A 19,227-nucleotide genomic window follows, 5' to 3' on the forward strand; every position below is an offset into this window, starting at 1 on the left:
TTTTAGAACTCAAAGGCAGAGCTCCAGTGTATTCTCTCCGTAAAATCCAGGTGCTTCACCCTCCTGGCACATCAGTACATTCGCCAACCAGGGCACCTGTGCATCTTCAGTGTCCGGAGTTTTATTGGGGTTTCATTCCTTAGGCATGGTTGATTGACAAACTATTGGCCATGTGACTGATCTCAATCTTCAGGCCCTCTCCTCTCCCTAGCGGTTGACGCAAAATCCCAACCCACTCATCAACAAGTTGGTCTTTCTGGTTATCAGTCTAGTCCTGAAGCTAGGTAAGGGCCTGCCATAGGTCACCTCATTAGCAAAAGATTAGGTGTGACCTAAAAGTACCCATGAATAACAGAATAACAGACATTTCTATCATTTAGGAAATTCCAAGTATTTTAGTGGCTTAGGTAGAACTTTTTTTTTTTTTAACAGTACTGTAATGGAACCCAGGGGCATTCTACCTCTGAGCTACACCTCCAGGCCTATTTTTTATTCCTTATTTTGAAACAGGGTCTTACGGAGTTTTAGAGGGCCCCACTAAGTAGCTGAGGCTGTCGTGAACCATGTTCCTCCTGTCTCAGCATCCCAAATGCTGGAATTACAAGCATGCGCCACCATGCCTGGCTAACACTTTTTTTTTGTGTGTGGTACTAGTTATGGAGCCCAGGGACATTCTACCTCCGAGCTACACCCCCAGAACTATTTTTTTTTTATTCTTTATTTTGAAACAGGGTTTCACTGAGTTGCAGAGGGCCTCACTAAGTAGCTGCGGCTGGCCGCGAACTGTGATCCTCCTGTCTCAGCCTCCCAAATACTGGGGTTACAATTGTGCACCACCACACCTGGCTTGCACTTTCTTAATAACTTTAACATACTGAAAATAAATCTTCCTCTCAGGTGTCTCTAGAAAACATAATCCAAGACATCATCTCAGAACTTTCTACTTTACTTTCTTTGCCTGTTAAATGTTGATTGTTCTTCAGAGCTAGGCTCTGGATCTCTTCTCTACATGTATCACCTCTACAGTCTCTTTTATGTCTAAGGCTTAAACCACTACTCATTGCCGGGCGTGGTGGCGCACGCTTGTAATCCCCGCGCTTGGGAGGCAGAGACAGGAGGATCGCGCAGGTTTGAAGCCAGCCACGCTGGCTTAAGAGACCCTGTTTCCAAATAAAAAATGTAAAAATAGGCTGGGAGTGTAGCCCTGAGGTAGAAGGGCTTCCAGGAACCCCAGTACCACCATAAAATAAAAAATAAAAAAATAAACCACTACTCATGTCTGATAAACAAACTGCTTTGTGCAGTTCAGACTATAAGCCCATCTCTGCTGGACAGCTCCTCCTAGTTGTACAAGGACACCTCCTGCACTGTCTGTTATAGTAGCCGCTAACAATATGTTGCTGGTTTTTATTTATTTATTTTGGTGTGTGTGCGGTATTGGGAATGGAACCCAGAGGCATTCTACCTTCAAGCTACACCCCAGCCTGATTTTATTTCTTTGGAAACAAGGTCTTGCTAGGTTGATGAGAATCTCATTACTTGCTGAGGCTGTCTTCGAACCTGTGATCCTCCTGTGTCAGCCTCCTATGTACAGGAAACACATGCGTGTGCCACCATGCCAGGTTCACACTGGTGTTTTAATTCTGGTTAATTAGTTGGGCATAGTGTTGTATACCTGTAATCCCAGTACTTGGGAGGCTGAGACAGGAGGATTAGGGTTTGAAGCAAGCCTCAGCAATTTAGTGAGGCTATTAGCAACTTAGACCTTGTTTCTAAAGTAAAAAAGTCTTTTTTTCTGTGGTACTGGGGATTGAACCCAGAGGCATTCTAACTAAACCCCCAGCCTGATTTTATTTCTTATTTGGAAACGAGGTCTCACTAAATTGTGAAGGGCCTCGCTAAATTGTCGAGGCTGGCTTCAAACCACCAAGCTACACCCTCAGGCCTATTTTTTTATTCTTTATTTTGAAACAGGCTCTCACTTAGTTTGAAATGGGCCTAAGTAGCTGAGGCTGTCCGCAAACCTAGATCTTTCTGTCTCAGCCTCCCACATACTGGGATTACAAGCATGCACCACCATGCCTGATTATTATTATTATTTTTTGAAGTACTGGGGATGGAACCTAGGGGGCATTCTACCTCCTGATCTACACCCCCAGCTCTATTTTTTATTCCCCAGGTCTCACCAAGTTGCAAAAGGCCTAAATAGCTGAAGCTGTCCTTGAAACCAGATCCTCCTGTCTCAGCCTCCCAAATGCTGGGATTACAAACATGTGCCACCACACCTGGCTGTATTTTATTTTTAATTAATTGCTTATTTTTGTGGCACTAGGGATGGAACCCAGGGACCTTCTACCTTTGGGCTATACCCCAAGCCCTATTTTATTTATTTATTTTTTGAAACAGTTTCTTGCTAAATTGCTGAGAGCCTTGCTGGCTTCAAACTTGTGATCCTCCTGTCTCAGCCTCCAAAGAACTGGGATTACAGGGATGTGCCACCACACCAAGCTTGTGTGTGTGTGTGTGTGGGGGGGTACTGGGGATGGAACCCAGGGGCATTCTACCTCTGAGATACACCCCCAGCCCTATTTTTTATTCTTTATTTTGAAAGGGTCTCACTGAGTTGCAAAGGGCTTCGCTAAGTAGCTGAGGCTGTCCTTGAACCTTGATCCTCCTGTCTCAGCCTTCCAAATGCTGGGATTACAAGCGTGTGCCATCACGCCCGGGGTATTGTATTATTTATTTATGAACAGGGTCTTGATAAATCGCTGAGGCTGGCCTTGAACCTGGGACCCTCCTGTTTCAGCCTCCCACTGGGATTACAGGCACGTGCTACGGCGCCCAGCTCTTGCACATTCTTCTAAGAGTCACATGTACCCATCTCCTCCTCTCTGGTCACTTGCTCTGTACAGGGAATACATGCGTGTGCCACCATGCCTGGTTCACACTGGTGTTTTAATTCTGGTTAATTAGTTGGGCATAGTGTTGTATACCTGTAATCCCAGTACTTGGGAGGCTGAGACAGGAGGATTAGGGTTTGAAGCAAGCCTCAGCAATTTAGTGAGGCTATTAGCAACTTAGACCTTGTTCCAGAGCAAGTGGGTACTTGATCTAATCAGCTAGTCGGTTCTGGAAATTTTATTGGGATCTCCAAAAAGAGTCATGCTCCATTTACCAAGTAGCTAAACTATTAGGACTTAACAGTTTGGAGATATGAAAGTAAGTGGAGATAAAAAGTCTGGAGGTATGGAAGCTACTTTGCCACTGAGAGGATAACCTGCCCGTGAAGGCAAATGCATGGGAAAGCTAAGCCAGAGAAGATGAATCACAGGTTCTCGTATCTTTTGGCCTCTGTATGCGGCAGATCTTGACCCGTTCTGGATTGTTCAATTATATGAGCCGTTGATTTCCTTATTTTGTAGGCTATCTAGAGCTGGGTCAGTGAGAAACTGGATTGCTAGAGGATGACATTGTACTACTCTTTGTGCCTTGATGGTTCTCAATTCTTAGGGCTTTGACGCCTCTCGTGAGCGCCAAACTGTATATCCACATTCCTGAGGTCCCCAAACTGACCTCACTTTCTGTACCCTACTTTATTTCTCAACGAAGAAGGACTCTCCTCGACCACCTGCCCCTTTCCTCAAAGAAGCCCAGGTCCAAGTGCAGGCCCCGTCTCCTGGAGCTCCCCAAGGTCACCGCTTGTGGCTGGGTCCAGCTCCTCGGGGCGGTGTCCACGTCCCCGCGGCCGGAGCCAGGCGCTCTAGGCCGCCGCGGGCCCTTCCCAGCCCCGTCTCTTCTCGCTGGTTTCTTGTACTCTGCGGCTACTCTAGCCTTCAGCCGGACCTCGGGACTCTATCCCCCAAGGTGGCTTCTCTATGGTTGGCTTCTTTGTTCCAAATTTGCTCCGGGAGGACGCTCTGGCGGCGCCCGAGCCCTTCGCTGGGCTGGCTCTGGATGTAACTGGAGAAATCACCGCGGCCCCTCGAGACCCAGCCCTCCCAGCTCCTGCGGGGTCTGCGCTGCGCCGGAGGAAGGCGGAAGTGGGCGGGAGGTGCCCTTCCCTCCCGCCGCTCCTCTCTATGGTTGCTTCCTCCGGCGACCGGAAGAGGGGTCCCAGCGCCTGCGCAGAAGCCGGCCGGGCGCTCGCCGCGGAGGGGGGCGCAGGGAGCGGGAGCCGCCGCCGCTGCCGCCGGAGCTAACCGCGGGGACCGAGATGCAGGTGGGACCGGAACCGGAACCCCCCTCTCCAAGTGCCTCTTCCCTCTCCGCGACCCGCCGGGCGCCCGAGAGGAGTCCTGGGTGGGGGTGGGCGTGGGGCCCGGGGGCAGGAGGGGCTCTCGGCCCCGGGGAGCAGCAGCCAGGGCTGATCCCCTGGAGGTTGCGGCCGAGGGGATGGGCGTGTGGGGGGTGTCCAGCGAATAGGGTCGGGTCGGAGTGGATTGACCACCAGGCCCCGAGGGTCCGAGCCGGGAGCGGAGCCTGCACCCTCCAACCACCTGCCCTTCGGGAAATGTCAGAACTGAGCCAAGAGGCAGGTGCACCGGGGAAATGTGTCTGAGTTCTGCTTGGTAGACGAGAAACTGAGTCACCAGCTCAGGAGCCGCAGGGTCACTCGGGCCTGAAGGGGGCTGGGTGGGCCTGTGTGAGCCGAGGTGGCCTCTGGCTGGGGATCGGTCTCTGCTGTGTCTGCACCTCTTGGCTCGATTCCCCTGTGCTCCACGACTCCCGCATCTCCTGGCTCGGTTTGGAGTTGTTGCTGTGGTTGGGGCCATCTGAGTGTGTAATGCTAGGCCAAGGAGGAAGGGAAAGGGTCTTTGACTTAAAACCTGCCCGTGGGTTTGAGCAGGAATCTGAGGTTGCTGATGGTTTGGGGAGACTTCCTGAACTGTCCTCGCCCAATCCTGGGACCAGTCGTTTTCCAGTGTAGCATGGGGGAGGAGCACTAACCCAAGATCCGTGGATTATTGTACATTCCTCACCCAGCTTTGCGAGTTTCGAGTTGTGAGACCTTAGGAAACCTCTTCCTTTCTCTCATTTCTCTTTTAAAAAAATTAGAACCCTAATACTGTCTTCCCTTATAAAGATAGTAATGATGGCAGTCATGCCATTTCTCAAGTGCTTACTTATGTCAAGCACTGACATGTTCGGTCCCATTTCATCCCAGCAACTCTAGGGGGGGTAGGGATCGTTAACTGTTTTACAGGTACAAAAGCTGGGGCACAGAAAGGACGTGAAATTTGCTCAAAATCACACAGCTAACAGGTGTCTGAGCTGAGATTTCAGCCCATTTCTGACTCTGGAACCCCTCGCCTTGACCATCAGGATGACCCGCCTTTAAGGCACTGCCACTTCCCAGGAGGAAAAAAGAGCAGAGAAATCCTAGGGCCCCAGGGCTCTGATGTTTTATTTATGTTGTGGCCTGCAAACACTTGACCCAACCCACCATCTCTCTTCCTCTGGCTCTTCCACCGCTGGGCTCCTAGATTGTTTGGGTGCTGGGCTTTGGGGTCAGCTTGCAAGACTATTGCTGTTTCAATCCATCTTCTGTCCATGGGCCTGAGTGAGTAAACACCCTCCTCAGAGCTGGGCCCTAGGGTACAGGGATCAGGGTCTCTGAGTTGTCACTGTGGCTGAGGCTGGATCAGCCAGTCCCTGGGGATGAGGACTGTATTTTGGGAAAAACAGTAGACTCAGTTTCCTCATCTGTTAGAAAGATTACTAGATCTACTCACAGGGTAAGGTAAGATGATCCAGTGGGAGCCTCTGGAACGGTGCGTGGGAAATGTGTGGCAGACAGAGGAGAGTCTGGCCTAGAGAAGGGGCAGCGGTGGTCTGGAAGAGTCCTTTGTGGAGGAAGAGGCTCCACAGCCTTTGCTTGTATATCCCAAGCCGCGGGGAGTGATTCTGGCTAGACCTTGGGGGGCCACTTCCTGGGGCACATGGGGTGTGTGGATCTGGGAGAGGGGAGGGGCGTGACTTTGGTTCTCTCCCCTGTTGCTCTCTGAGGAGTGAACCCGTGTAGGGAGTCCTTGACCTGGGGCGGGGTGCACCCCATCCCACCTCCACGGTGACTCCGTGTCTGTGCCTCTCTCTTCCTCCTGCAGCTGCTGCCGCTCACCCCGTGTCTTCTGGCTGCTTCCCTCTTTGTTGCCCCTCCCCGTAGGCGCCCCCTCTCCACCTCCTGGGGCCCATCATGAATGGTGCCCCTTCCCCAGAGGATGGGGCCTCCCCTTCCCCTCCCCCCCTGCCGCCCCCACCTCCTCCTAGTTGGCGAGAGTTCTGTGAGTCCCATGCCCGGGCTGCCGCCCTGGATTTTGCCCGCCGTTTTCGCCTCTATCTGGCCTCCCACCCCCAGTATGCGGGGCCTGGGGCAGAGGCTGCCTTCTCCCGTCGATTCGCCGAGCTCTTCCTGCAGCACTTTGAAGCGGAGGTGGCCCGGGCCTCTGGCTCCCTCTCACCACCTGTCCTGGCTCCCCTGAGCCCTGGTGTGGAGATCCCGCCGGCACACGGCCTTTCCCTGGAGAGCTGCAGGGTGAGCGGGCCCCTGGCTGTGCTGGGCCCTTCTAGATCTTCCGAGGACCTGGCCGGCCCCCTCCCTTCCTCAGTCTCTTCCTCCTCTACAACCTCCTCAAAGCCGAAGCTCAAGAAACGCTTCTCTCTCCGCTCAGTGGGTCGCTCTGTCCGAGGCTCAGTCCGAGGCATCCTGCAGTGGCGGGGGACCGTTGACCCACCCTCCCCCGCAGGAGCCCTGGAGACCTCGACAGGCCCCCCAGTTGTAGGTGGAAACGTCAACTCCAATGCCTCTGGCGGAGCTGGGGCCATTGGGAGGGGACTGGTTAGTGACGGCACGGCCCCCGGGGAGACATGGGCTCACCGATTCGAAAGGCTGAGACTAAGTCGGGGAGGAGGGGCCTTGAAGGATGGAGCAGGGACGGTGCAGAGGGAAGAGCTCCTGAGTTTCATGGGGGCTGAAGAGGCCACCCCGGACCCCCCTGGAGTGGGCCGGGGAGGAGGCGCAGCTGGACCCACCTCAGGGGGAGGAGGGCAGCCCCAGTGGCAGAAGTGTCGCTTACTGCTCCGGAGTGAAGGAGAAGGCGGAGGAGGAAGCCGTCTGGAGTTCTTTGTCCCACCCAAGGTGAGGCCCAGAGGTAACTCAGCCCTGTAGAGAGCTACAGGGTTTACCTGCCCGCATGCATGGCTCTGCTGACTGTCTCTAGAGTTAGCGCCAAGCTTGAGCTAGCAGGGTTATTGTCTTTTGTCCAGTTGCCCTAGGATGTAAGAGGGCAGATGAATGCGTGGAGGGCAGGGAGAAATGGTCTCTACACACCAAAAAACTGGATCTTAGCTGGTGTGGTGGTGCACATCTGTAATCCCAGTACTTGTGAGCCTGAGACAGGAGGATCGCAGGTTTAAGGACAGCCTCGGCAGTGTAGTGAGGCTTTCGGCAACCTAGAGAGCCTGTTTCCAAACAAAAATAATAAGGGCTGGGGTTATAGCTAAGAGGTAAAATGCCATGTGTTCAGTGCCTAGTAACACACACACACACACACACACACACGCACACACATCTTATTCCTTTTCCTACCTAGGCCTCTCGGCCCCGACTCAGCATTCCCTGCTCTACTATCACGGATGTCCGGACAACCACAGCCCTGGAGATGCCTGACCGGGAGAACACATTTGTGGTTAAGGTAGGAGATCTGAGCACCCCACCCCTGCGCAGCACTCATCTGAGGAGAAAGCTCTATGCCCATTTAACCCTGTGTTGCTGGTGGGCAGAAGCACAAAGCTGCCAAGTGCCTAAAGAGTACCTAAAGAGTATGTCCTAAGCCTGGCATGGTGGTGATCGCTTGTAATCCCAGCATTTGGGAGGCTGAGACTGGAGGATTGCGCAGGTTCACAGCCAGCCTCAGCTACTTAGTGAGGCCCTTTGCAGCTCAGTGAGACCCCATTTCAAAGTAAAGAATAAAAAATAGGGCTGGGGGTGTTGCTCAGAGGTAGAATGCCCCTGGGTTCCATCTCCAGTACCGCAAAAATAAATAAATAAATAAATAAATAAATAAATAAATAAATAAATGGGTATGTCCTTAGCTGGGCATAGTGGTGCATGCTTGTAATCCCAGCATTTGGGAGGCTGAGACAGGAGGACTGCCTCAGCTGCTACTTAGTGAGGCCCTCCGCAACTCAGTGAGACTGTTTTGAAATAAAGAATAAGAAGAGTATGTCCTCGAGACATGGCTTTTCTAGGAGGGGTTAGAGCAGGAGACGTTCTTGCTTTATTAGGGTGGCTATGGCACTTGGGGCAACTTCCTGATCCTGCCCTAGCTGAGACCCTCCTCTTGGCTCCATAGGTGGAAGGCCCCTCAGAATACATCCTGGAGGCAGCCGACGCTCTCCATGTGAAGGCCTGGGTGTCTGACATTCAAGAGTGCCTGAGCCCAGGGTGAGGAGCCTGTCTTCTTCACCGAGGGGTCCTGGGGGTGTGGTGGGGAGCAGCCTCGGGCCTCTCACTGGGTGGCTTTCTCTCCAGCACCATTTCCCCTGTTTCTGCAGACCCTGCCCTGCTACCAGTCCCCGCCCCATGACCCTCCCACTGGCCCCTGGAACCTCTTTCCTTGCAAGAGAGAACACAGACAGCCTGGAGCTGCCCTGCCTGAATCACTCGGAGAGTCTGCCCAGCCAGGATCTGCTGCTGGGACCCAGCGAGAGTAATGACCGCCTGTCACAGGGTAAGGTGGGGCCTTGAGAGGGGGCTCCTGCGTGAAGGCCCGCCCTCCCTCCAGACTCTTCCCCCAGCGGGCCTCCTCCCCACCAGGGCTCTTGTCCTCATAAGTCAAGCACTGCTGGGCCATCGTTGGCCTTTAGAACCCTTACCACCTTACACAGGCCCCAAGCAAACTCTAATCTTTTACACTCATTCTTGTCGCTTTTTCTGTAGGTCTCCTGCAGGTCACCATGCTTGCTGGAGAAAATGGTTCTATCCTGCAAGCTTCCTGAACTCTTTGTAGACATTCTGGTTTTGTTCTTGCTCTGAATCTCTGTGCACCACACTTTTTTGGCCTCTGTACTTTTGGGCCTGACCAAACATATAACACAAAGACACTTATCTGCCTGGCCCAGCTCACCTTTCTAGACTGGCTTCCCCTTTACCCTCTTCTCCTGACCTCTGTTCTGAGTTTCAGCTTCACAGTGCCTAGCACACAACCACAATCAGTTAATCAACAAAGGGATCATTGGCTCTTAAAGCTAGAATGGACCTTATAAGTCATCAGGCCTCAGGCAACCAAGACCAGAGAGAGGAAATGTCTTTTCCAAGGTCACCTAAGAGTTACTGACAGTGACAGCCCTGCCATCTGAATTCCTGAGCCCTGCCGTCCAGTCCACACAAACCTGTTTTCTCAGCACTGTGGATGACACTCATCTTGCAGGTTTTGAAGCAGGCCCGAGTACACACCTGCCCTGTGCTGGGCCTGGGGCGGGATGGGGGAACTCAGATGTCTGAGATGAGCTCTGTGTTCCCCACGGCTTCAGTCTAGCTGAGTTGGCAAGACATCAGTCCTGATAGAAAGCAGGTCCCCAAAACAGAGTCTGTGCGTAGTGTCCTCTGAGCAGCACAGGCAGGAAGTGCCTGAGAGCCCAGAAGAAAGAGCAGAGGGGAAGGTAGAATAGATGGATGCTACGCAGGGCAGGTGAGAGAAGACAGGGCAAGCAGGAGGCTGACGGCCATTGCAGACCTGAGGGTGGGGGCAGGGGTACTTGGGAAGTTTAGATAGGCTAAGCTGGCTAATGTGAACACTTCATGGATATAAATTAAGATCAAGCCAGGCATGGTAGTGCACGCTTGTTATCCCTGTACCTGGGGGGCTGAGACAGGAGGATCGCAGGTTCCAGGCCAGTCTCGGCTAGTTAGTGAGGCCCTCTGCAACTTACTGAGGCTTTGTTTCAAAATAAAAAATAGCCGGGCCTGGTGGCGCACACTTGTAATCCTAGCATTCGGGAGTCTGAGACAGGAGGATCGCGGTTCATGGACAGCCTCAGCTACTTAGTGAGGCCCTCCGCAACTGAGTGAGACCCTGTTTCAAAATAAAGAATAAAAAATAGGGCAAGGAGTGTAGCTCGGAGGTTGAATGCCCCTGGGTTCCATCTCCAGATCTACAAAAAGTAAAGTAAAATAAAATAAAATAAAGAATAAAAAGCCAGGTGTGGTGGCGCACGCTTGTAATCCCAGTACTTGGGAGGCTGAGACATGAGGATCCCAGGTTCGCAGCCAGCTTTGGCTGCTTAGTGAGGCCCTCACAACTTAGTGAAACTCTATTTCAAAATACAGAATAAAAAGCTGGCTGTGGTGGCGCAAGCACGCTTGTAATCCCCTTGCTTGGGAGGCTGAGACAGGAGGATCAGAGAGGTTTGAATTCAGCCTCAGCTACTTAGGCTCTCAGCAACTTAGTGAGACCCTGTTTCCAAATAAAATATAAAATAGGTCTGGGAGTATAGCCCGGAGATAGAAAAGCCCCTGGGTTCCACCCCCAGTACCTCAAAAAAAAAAAAAAAAAAAAAGAATAAAAAAAATAGGGCTGGGTGTGTAGCTCAGAGGTAGAATGCCTCTGGCTTCTATCCCCAGTATAACAGAAAGAAAGAAAGAAAGAAAGAAAGAAAGAAAGAAAGAAAGAAAGAAAGAAAGAGAATTTTAAAAATAGGGCTGTGATGTATCTCAGAGGTAAAATGCCTCTGGGTTCCATCTCTAGTACCATTAAAAAAAAAAAAATCAAAGCCAGGCGTGGTGGCGCATGCTTGTAATCCCAGCATTTGGGAGGCTGAGATCAGAGGATCTCCGTTTGCAGGCAGCCTCAGCTACTTAGTGAGGCCCTCTGCAGCTTAATGATATCCTGTTTCAAAATAAAATATAAAATAAATAAGGTCTGGGAGTATAGCCCGGAGGTAGAAGGCCCCTAGGTTCCATTCCCAGTACCACCAAAAAAAAAAAAAAACAAACAGTGCAGGGGTGTAGCTCGGAGGTTGAATGCCCTTGGGTTCCATCCCCAGACCTGGAAAAAAAAAAAAAAAAAAGTAGGTTTAGTTTGGGGGGGGGTCTCATAGGAGGACTATTTTTTCCCCCCACTACTTGGATTGAACCCAGGGCCTCATACAACCCAAGCGCTCTCCACTGACCTACATTGACAGCTCCATAAGGCGGACTGACTGACTCTATTCCTATCTCTCTCTCTCTCTCTCTCTCTCTCTCTCTCTCTCTCCCTCCCTCCCTCCCTCCCTCCCTCCCCCTCTCTCTCTCTCTCTCTCTCTCATATATATATATATATATATATAATTGAACCCAAGGGTGCTTTACCACTGAGCTACATCCCCAGACCTTTCTTTTCCCTTTTTTTTGTTTTTGTTTTTTGGTGGTACTGGGGTTCCTGGAAGCCCTTCTACCTCCGGGCTACACTCCCAGACCTATTTTTAAATTTTTATTTGGAAACAGGGTCTCCTAAGCCAGCGCACGCAGCTGGCTTCAAACCTGCGCGATCCTCCTGTCTCTGCCTCCAAAGCACAGGGATTACAAGCGTGCACCACCACGCCCGGCCAATCCCCAGACCTTTCTATTTTTTATTTTGAGGTGGGGTCTTGCTAAGTTGCCCAGGCTGGCCTTGAATTTATATTCCTCTTTTCTCGGCCTTCCAAGAAGCTGGGCTTACAGATGTGCACCACAGCACCCCAGCTAGAAGGAGGATTTTTTTTTTTTTTTTGGTGGTACTGGGGGTGGAACCCTTCTACCTCCAGACTATATTCCCAGACCTATTTTTTATATTTTATTTGGAAACAGGGTCTCTTAAGCCAGCGAGGCTGACTTCGAACCTGCGCGATCCTCCTGTCTCCGCCTCCCAAGCACAGGGATTACAAGCGTGTGCCACCACGCCCAGCTAGAAGGAGGATTTTTGATGCCCTTTTTTTTTTTTTTTTTTTTTTTTCCCTTCAGTACTGGGGATTGAACCCAAGGGCATTGTTCTACCTCCAAGCTATGCCCCCAGCCATACACATACACACACACGCACGCACGCACGCACGCATGCACGCACGCATACATGCACTGTATATATAGTGTGCATGTGTGTGTGTGGCACTGGGGATTGAACCAGAGGCATTTTATCTCTGAGCTCCCACTCCCAGCCCAATTTTTTATTCTTTATTTTGAAACAGGGTCTCACTAAGTTGCAAAGGGCCTCACTAAGTAGCTGAGGCTGTCTGGACCACAATTCTCCTGTCTCGGCTTCCCAAATGCTGAGATTGCAAGGGTGCGCCACCATGCCTAGCTAAATTTATTTATTTATGTATTTATTTATTTATTTATTTCAGTACTAGGGAAGGAACCCAGGGGCATTCTACCTCCAAGCAACACCCCAGCCCTATTTTTTATTTTTTTATTTTGAAATAGGGTCTCACTGAGTTGTAAAGGACATCACTAAGTAGTTGAGACTGTCCACGGACTGCGAAGAACCTGAGATCCTCCTGTCTCAGCCTTCCAAATACTGGGATTACAAACATATGCCACCTTACCTGGCTTGATGCCTTAAGGTAGGGAGCTCTCCTATAGTCCAAAGGACTGTGTGTGTGTGTGTGTGTGTGTGTGTGTGTGTGTGTGTGTGTGTGTGTTTTACTGGAGATTGAACCCGGGTGCATTCTATCACTTAGCTGTACTTTCCAGACCTTTTTAATTTTTTTTTTTTTTCCTGTCTGGAGATGGAACCCAGGGACATTCTCTCTCCGAGCTATACCCACAGCCTTATTTTTTATTTTTTATTTTGAAACAGAGTCTCACTGAGTTGCAGAGGGCCTCACTAAGTAGCTGAGGCTGTCCTCAAACTGCAGTCCTCCTGTCTCAGACTCCCAAATGCTGGGATTACAAGCATGCACCACCATGCCCAGCCCTTTTTGTTTTTTAATTTTTTTATTTTTTGCGGGTTTGTGAATGGAACCCAGGGGCATTTGACCTCCGGGATACACCCCATGCCCTATTTTTTTTTATTCTTTATTTTGAAACCAGGTCTCACTGAGTTGCAGAGGGCCTCACTAAGTAGCTGAGGCTGTCCGCAAACCGCAATCCTCTGGTCTCAGCCTCCCGAATGCTGGGATTACAAGCATGCGCCACCACACCCGGCTCCTTTTTTTTTTTTTTTTTTTTTTTTTTTGGGTGGTACTGGGGGGTTCCTGGAAGCCCTTCTACCTCCGGGCTACACTCCCAGACCCATTTTTACATTTTTATTTGGAAACAGGGTCTCCTAAGCCAGCGTGCGCGGCTGGCTTCGAACCTGCGCGATCCTCCTGTCTCTGCCTCCCAAGCGCGGGGATTACAAGCGTGCGCCACCACGCCCGGCTTTCCTTTTTAATTTTTAAAAATTTTTAATTTCTTTCTTTCCTTCCTTCCATCTATCTATCTATCTATCATCTGTCTATCTATTTATTTATTGGTACTGGGAATGGAACCCAGGAGCATTCTATTTCTGAGTTACCTCCTCCCAGCCCTATATTATTCTTTTATTTTGAAACAGGTTCTCACTAAGTAGCTCAGGCTGGCTGTAAACCTGCAATCCTCCTGTCTCAGCCTCCGAAGTATTGGAATTACAAGCATATGCCACCACACCCGGCTTGATGCCTCTTAGAATAGTTCTTGGGAGCTATTGTATAGTCCAAACAAAGGACTCCTTTTTTCATGCGCGCACACATTCTATCACTTTAGCTATACCCCCAGTCCTTTTTATTTTTATTACTTTTTAAAAAAAATTTGTGTGTGTGTGTGTGTGTGTGTGTTACTGGGGATGAAACCTAGGGGCATTCTATCTCACTATACCGGGCGTGGTGGTGCACGCTTGTAATCCCCGCGCTTGGGAGGCTGAGACAGGAAGATCACACAGGTTCGAAGCCAGCTTCAGCTACTTAGTAAGGCTCTCAGCAACCTAGTGAGACCCTGTTTCCAAATAAAATATAAATAGGTCTGGGAGTATAGCCTGGAGGTAGAAAGCCCCTGGGTTCTACCCCCCCAGTACCACCAAAATAAATAAATAAAATAGGGTCTCACTAAGTTGCAGAGGACTTCACTAAGTAGCTGAGGCTGGCTGTGAACCTGTGATCCTTCTGTCTTAGTCTCCCAAGTTTTTATTCTGAAAGAGAGTCTTACTAAGGTACTGTGCTCTGGCCTCAAACCTGCAATCTTCTGTCTCAACCTCACAAGTATTGGGATTCTAGGTATATGCCGCCACACCCACCAAGGACTCTTGTTTTTTGGTATGGGGGATTGCACCCAGGGGCATTCTCCCTCCAAGCTACACCTCTAGCCTTATTTATTTATTTATTTATTTATTTATTTATTATTTATTTATTTTTGCAGTACAGAGGATGGGACCCAGGGACATTCTCCCTCCAAGCTATACTCCCAGCCCTATTTTTTATTCTTTTTTTGTGTGTGTGTGGGTCTGGGGATAGAACCCAGGGGCATTCTACCTCCGAGCTACACCCCCTGCCCTATTTTTTATTCTTTTTCTTTTTTTCTTTTTTCTTTTTGTTGGTACTGGGGATGGAACCCAAGGACCTTCTACCTCTAGTCTACACTCCCAGATCTATTTTATTTGGAAACAGGGTCTCACTAAGTTGCTGAGAGCCTAAGTAGCTGAGGCTGGCTTTGAACCTGCACAATCCTCCTGTCACAGCCTCCCAAGTACTGGGATTACAGGTGTGAGTCACCAAGCCCGGCTTTTATTCTTTATTTTGAAACAGGGTCTTACTGAGTTGCATAGGGCCTCACTAAATAGCTGAGGCTGTCTGTGAACCGCGATCCTCCAGTCTCAGCCTCCCAAATGCTGCGATTACAAGCATGCACCACCGTGCCTGTCTTATTTTTTGTTTTGAAACAGGGTCTTGCTAGGTTGCTGAAGCTGTCCACGAACCTGCAACTCTCCTGTCTCAGTCTCAGCCTCTCAGGTACTGGGATTACAGGCACATGCCACCACATCTCACTCAGGATTCTTTTTTTTTTTTTTTTTTCAGTGCTGGAGGTTGAACCCAGAGGCATTTTATCTCTGATCTATACCTTTAGCCCTATTTTGTTTTTCATTTGGAAACAGTCCTGCTGGGTTGTCAAGAGCGTCCTTGAGTTACTGAGGCTGACTCTGAACCTGTGGTCCTCCTGTCTCAGCCTCCCAGGTTACAGGGATTACATGTGTGTGCCACCGCACCTGTCTAGGACTCTTTGACCCTTTTTTTTTTTTTTTTTTTTGGTGGTACTGGGGTTCCTGGAAACCCTTCTACCTCTGGGCTACACTCCCAGACCTATTTTCATATTTTTATTTGGAATCAGGGTCTCTTAAGCCAGTGCGGCTGGCTTCGAACCTGCGCGGTCCTCCTGTCTCCACCTCCCAAGCGCGGGGATTACAAGCATGCGCCACCACGCCTGGCTTCTTTGACCCTTTTTCTTTTTTCTTTTTTTCTTTTTGTTTTAGTGGTACTGGGGTTCCTGGAAACCCTCCTACCTCCGGGCTACACTCCCAGACCTATTTTCATATTTTTATTTGGGAACAGGGTCTCTTAAGCCAGGCGGCTGGCTTCGAACCTACGCGATCCTCCTGTCTCCACCTCCCAAGCGTGGGGATTACAAGTGTGCGCCACCACGCCTGGCTTCTTTGACCCTTTTCTTTTTTCTTTTTTTCTTTTTGTTTTAGTGGTACTGGGGTTCCTGGAAACCCTCCTACCTCCGGGCTACACTCCCAGACCTATTTTCATATTTTTATTTGGGAACAGGGTCTCTTAAGCCAGGCGGCTGGTACAAGCGTGCACCACCACGTCCGGCCTCTTTGACCCTTTTTAATGTAAAGATGTTTGAGGATTCTATCCCCTTGCTGCTGTAGCCGTCTTGTAGCTGTTGCTTCAGGAAAGCTCCAGGCATATTTGGACCTTAGGGACGCAGCCCCTAGCAGGGCAAGTGTCAGGAGCTATTGGGGAAAACCTTTTGGGGCCACGGCCATCCTCGGGTCTGGCGGCGGGCACACAGGCAGACTGCTGGTAGGGACTTGGGAGGCCGGCCATGCAGAAGGGGACTGCTCAAGTTCTCGACTCTCCCTTCTGTTTCTTCCCCAGGGGCATATGGGGGCCTCTCCGACCGGCCCTCGGCATCTGTCTCCCCCAGCTCTGCCTCTGTTGCCGCCTCCCATTTTGACTCCATGGAGCTGCTTCCCCCAGAGTTGCCCCCCCGTGTTCCCATTGAGGAGGGCCCCCCTGCAGGGACAGTTCATCCCCTCCCGACCCCCTACCCTCCCCTGGACACTCCAGAAACAGCCACAGGTACCAGGGTGTGCATGGGTGTCTGCAGGCCAGTGCCGTGGGAGCCCGAGGGATCTGATCCCAGGGAGGGGGTGACTTGTGAGGGGAGGAGGCGCCTCAAGGGGAAAGCCAGGCTTTTTCTCCCAGGACGGGGGAGCTTCCTTGACACCCTGGTTTCCTTCCCTCTCTCCTTCCCGAAGGGTCATTCCTGTTCCAGGGGGAGTCAGAGGGAGGTGAGGGGGACCAGCCGCTCTCAGGATATCCTTGGTTCCATGGGATGCTCTCTCGACTCAAGGCCGCCCAGCTAGTGCTGGAAGGAGGCACTGGCTCCCATGGTGTCTTCCTGGTGCGGCAGAGCGAAACGAGGCGGGGTGAATACGTCCTCACCTTCAACTTCCAGGGCAAGGCCAAGGTGAGTGCCCGGGGCTGGTGTGTGGCGGGGCGGGGGTCTCGTGGCTGGCAGGGCCTAGGCCCCACTCACTTGCTTGTCCTGCCCTCAGCACTTGCGCTTGTCGCTGAACGAGGAGGGTCAGTGCCGGGTCCAGCACCTGTGGTTCCAGTCCATTTTCGATATGCTCGAGCATTTCCGGGTGCACCCCATCCCTCTGGAGTCTGGAGGCTCCAGCGACGTTGTCCTGGTCAGCTATGTGCCCTCCCAGCGGCAGCAGGGTGAGCAGAGCAGGTCTGCAGGGGAGGAGGTGCCCGTGCACCCAGGAAGTGAGGTGTGTGTGCCAGAAAGCCGGGGTGGGGGCTGCGAGGAGAGGCTGTAGGGAGAGCAGGGCGCAGGCGCCTGTGCTGCTAGGAGCAGGCAGGCAGAGGCTCCTGCTGGGGCCGAGGCAGCGGGAGGTGGGCTGGTGCATCCCCATTCCATCGGTCCTGCGTCCATCACCGTCTGTCTCCTGCTCCACCCTCCAGCCCTGTCTGCCCTCCGTCACCGCCTGCCTTAGGCCTGCTCTTCTGGGAGATGCTTGGTCTGACCCCCTTCCCTCCTCCCTTGACGTCTGATGTCCCTGTCTGATCTCTCCCTTTCCCCCACCCAACGCCCCATCTGTCCCCACGTTGCCCCTCCCCCAGGCCGGGAGCTGGCCGGGAGCCATGCAGGGGTGTGCGAGGGAGATCGATGCTACCCCGATGCCTCCTCCACCCTCATGCCCTTCGGAGCGAGTGACTGTGTGTAAGTGTGGTCCTCCTCTCACCGCCGCCCATGATCCATCTTCCATGGGGGGTTGCTCAGGAGATGGGACTCGGGGGAGATGGGGCGAGCAAAGGGGAGGCCACCGCAGGAGCGTGCCTCCCTCCACAATCAGCCTGTCTTCTTGCCGTTTCTATGTAGAACCGAACACCTCCAATGACCCACCCCAGCCTCCTGAACCCCCTTCATGGACAGATCCCCCACATCCTGGGGCAGAAGAGGCGTCGGGGGCGCCAGAAGTGGCGGCAGCCGCCGCCGCCGCAGCCAAAGAGAGGCAAGAGAAAGAGAAAGCGGGCAGCGGAGGGGGCCAGGAAGAGCTGGTCCCCCTGGCTGAGCTGGTCCCCGTGGTTGAATTGGAAGAGGCCATAGCACCAGGAGCGGAAGCCCAGGGTGGTGCTGGCTCTGGCGGGGACACGGGGATGATGCCGATGGTGCAGCTCCAGCAGTTACCACTAGGGGGCAACAGCGAAGAAGGGGGCCATCCCAGAGCCATTAATAACCAGTACTCCTTCGTGTGAGGCAGCCCACCCCACCTCTCCACTCTTCTCACCCAGTCCTCGGGTCATGAGTGGGCTGGACAGGGACATAGAGGAGAGGTGGGCGCCCCTTCCCACATGCTTCCTGACCCTTACCAGCCAAGGGCATAGATGTTGGTACAAGCAGACGTTCAAGAGCCCTGTCAGCTCCCTAGTTCATACACTACAGGTGTTCCATCCCCTAGGCAGGGGATTTGGGCTCCATTACCTCCCTGAGGGGCTCTTATGGTCAGCCCCACCCCTGGGGCCATTTCCCCATTAACCACCCCCTAGCCCAAGCAAGGGTGAGGGGGAAGGGCTGTCAGTTATATTAAGATTGTTGTTGTTGTTGTTTTAAACAAAATGGAAAAGCATAAATAAATAAAAGGGTTTATCTCAGTTTCATCTTGATGGCTGTGGCTAGTGTTTGCAGTGGGGACGTGGGCAGGCAGGTCAGGAGCTCCAGAGCTGATGAGGTCAAGTCCCTGAAGCCTCCAGCCTGGGCCCGCAGAGCTGTCTCCCTTCTGTGCACTGCCCGGTGTAGGCAGTGCCCAGCAGTGCCCAGGGACTCCCGCAAGGCTGCTTGGTGGGACAGGACAGCGGGTACGGTGTCGGTGAGGAAAGGCCAAGGGCCCTCCTGCTCTACGTTCTTGAGTTTAGCTCTTTGCCCTAGAGAGAGAGGTAGAGAGATGGGGGCAGTGCGGGGGACACTGGTCTGTGTATTCAGAGTCGGGCTGCAGAGGGCCCAAGGGCAGGCAGACTGCCCCTTTCCTGGGCCAGCTGGAGGCTGGATGACAGCACTGGCCTCAACTGCTGTGCGGCCCCAGGCAAGACGCAGCTACTCTGGGCTTCGGAGATGAAATTGGTGAAATTTCATCTCCGTTGTGCTGCTGACATGGTTTGTTCAGCCTGGATCATGTTTCTGTTTGAGTTTTACATGTTCAGATTACTGGCTTCCCTCGAGAGTCGTGGGTCCAGATTCCACATCTGCCACATCTGGACTAACTCACTTCTGTTCCCTGAAGTGCCTGGCCCAAGGGCGGGGTGTGCAGCTCAGTGGTAGAGGTTCAATCTCCAGTACAAAAACAAAAGAACTAAGTGCCTGGCGGGGGGGCATGGAGTTGGCAACACCTCTCCTGACGCTGTGCCATTTTTAAACCCAGGCTCTGTGCTCCGAATTCATCTTCCGCATCACAGCTGCTCCCTCCTCCG

General features: G+C 52.1%; 1 protein-coding gene across 3 annotated transcripts; it reads left to right on the forward strand.

Moving 5' to 3' along the window:
• Positions 1–6,178: 6,178 nt before the first annotated feature.
• SH2B1 (SH2B adaptor protein 1) lies at positions 6,179–18,018 on the forward strand (the record flags this gene model as incomplete). Of its 3 annotated transcripts, none has more annotated exons than XM_080704637.1 (8): positions 6,179–7,135; positions 7,590–7,691; positions 8,352–8,443; positions 8,554–8,729; positions 16,126–16,329; positions 16,509–16,720; positions 16,809–16,977; positions 17,642–18,018. In XM_080704637.1, the coding sequence occupies 8 exons, from the start codon at positions 6,194–6,196 to the stop codon at positions 18,016–18,018; spliced, it is 2,274 nt and encodes a 757-aa protein (XP_080560763.1). The 3 variants fall into 3 exon arrangements, with proteins under 3 accessions (XP_080560763.1, XP_080560761.1, XP_080560762.1); XM_080704635.1 differs by having other exon boundaries at positions 6,194–7,135; positions 16,809–17,030; positions 17,642–17,869; XM_080704636.1 differs by lacking the exon at positions 17,642–18,018 and adding an exon at positions 17,383–17,486 and having other exon boundaries at positions 6,194–7,135.
• Positions 18,019–19,227: the final 1,209 nt, after the last annotated feature.

This window comes from Muscardinus avellanarius, assembly GCF_963383645.1.
Source record: "Muscardinus avellanarius genome assembly, chromosome: 10".
NCBI classification, from domain to species: domain Eukaryota; kingdom Metazoa; phylum Chordata; class Mammalia; order Rodentia; family Gliridae; genus Muscardinus; species Muscardinus avellanarius.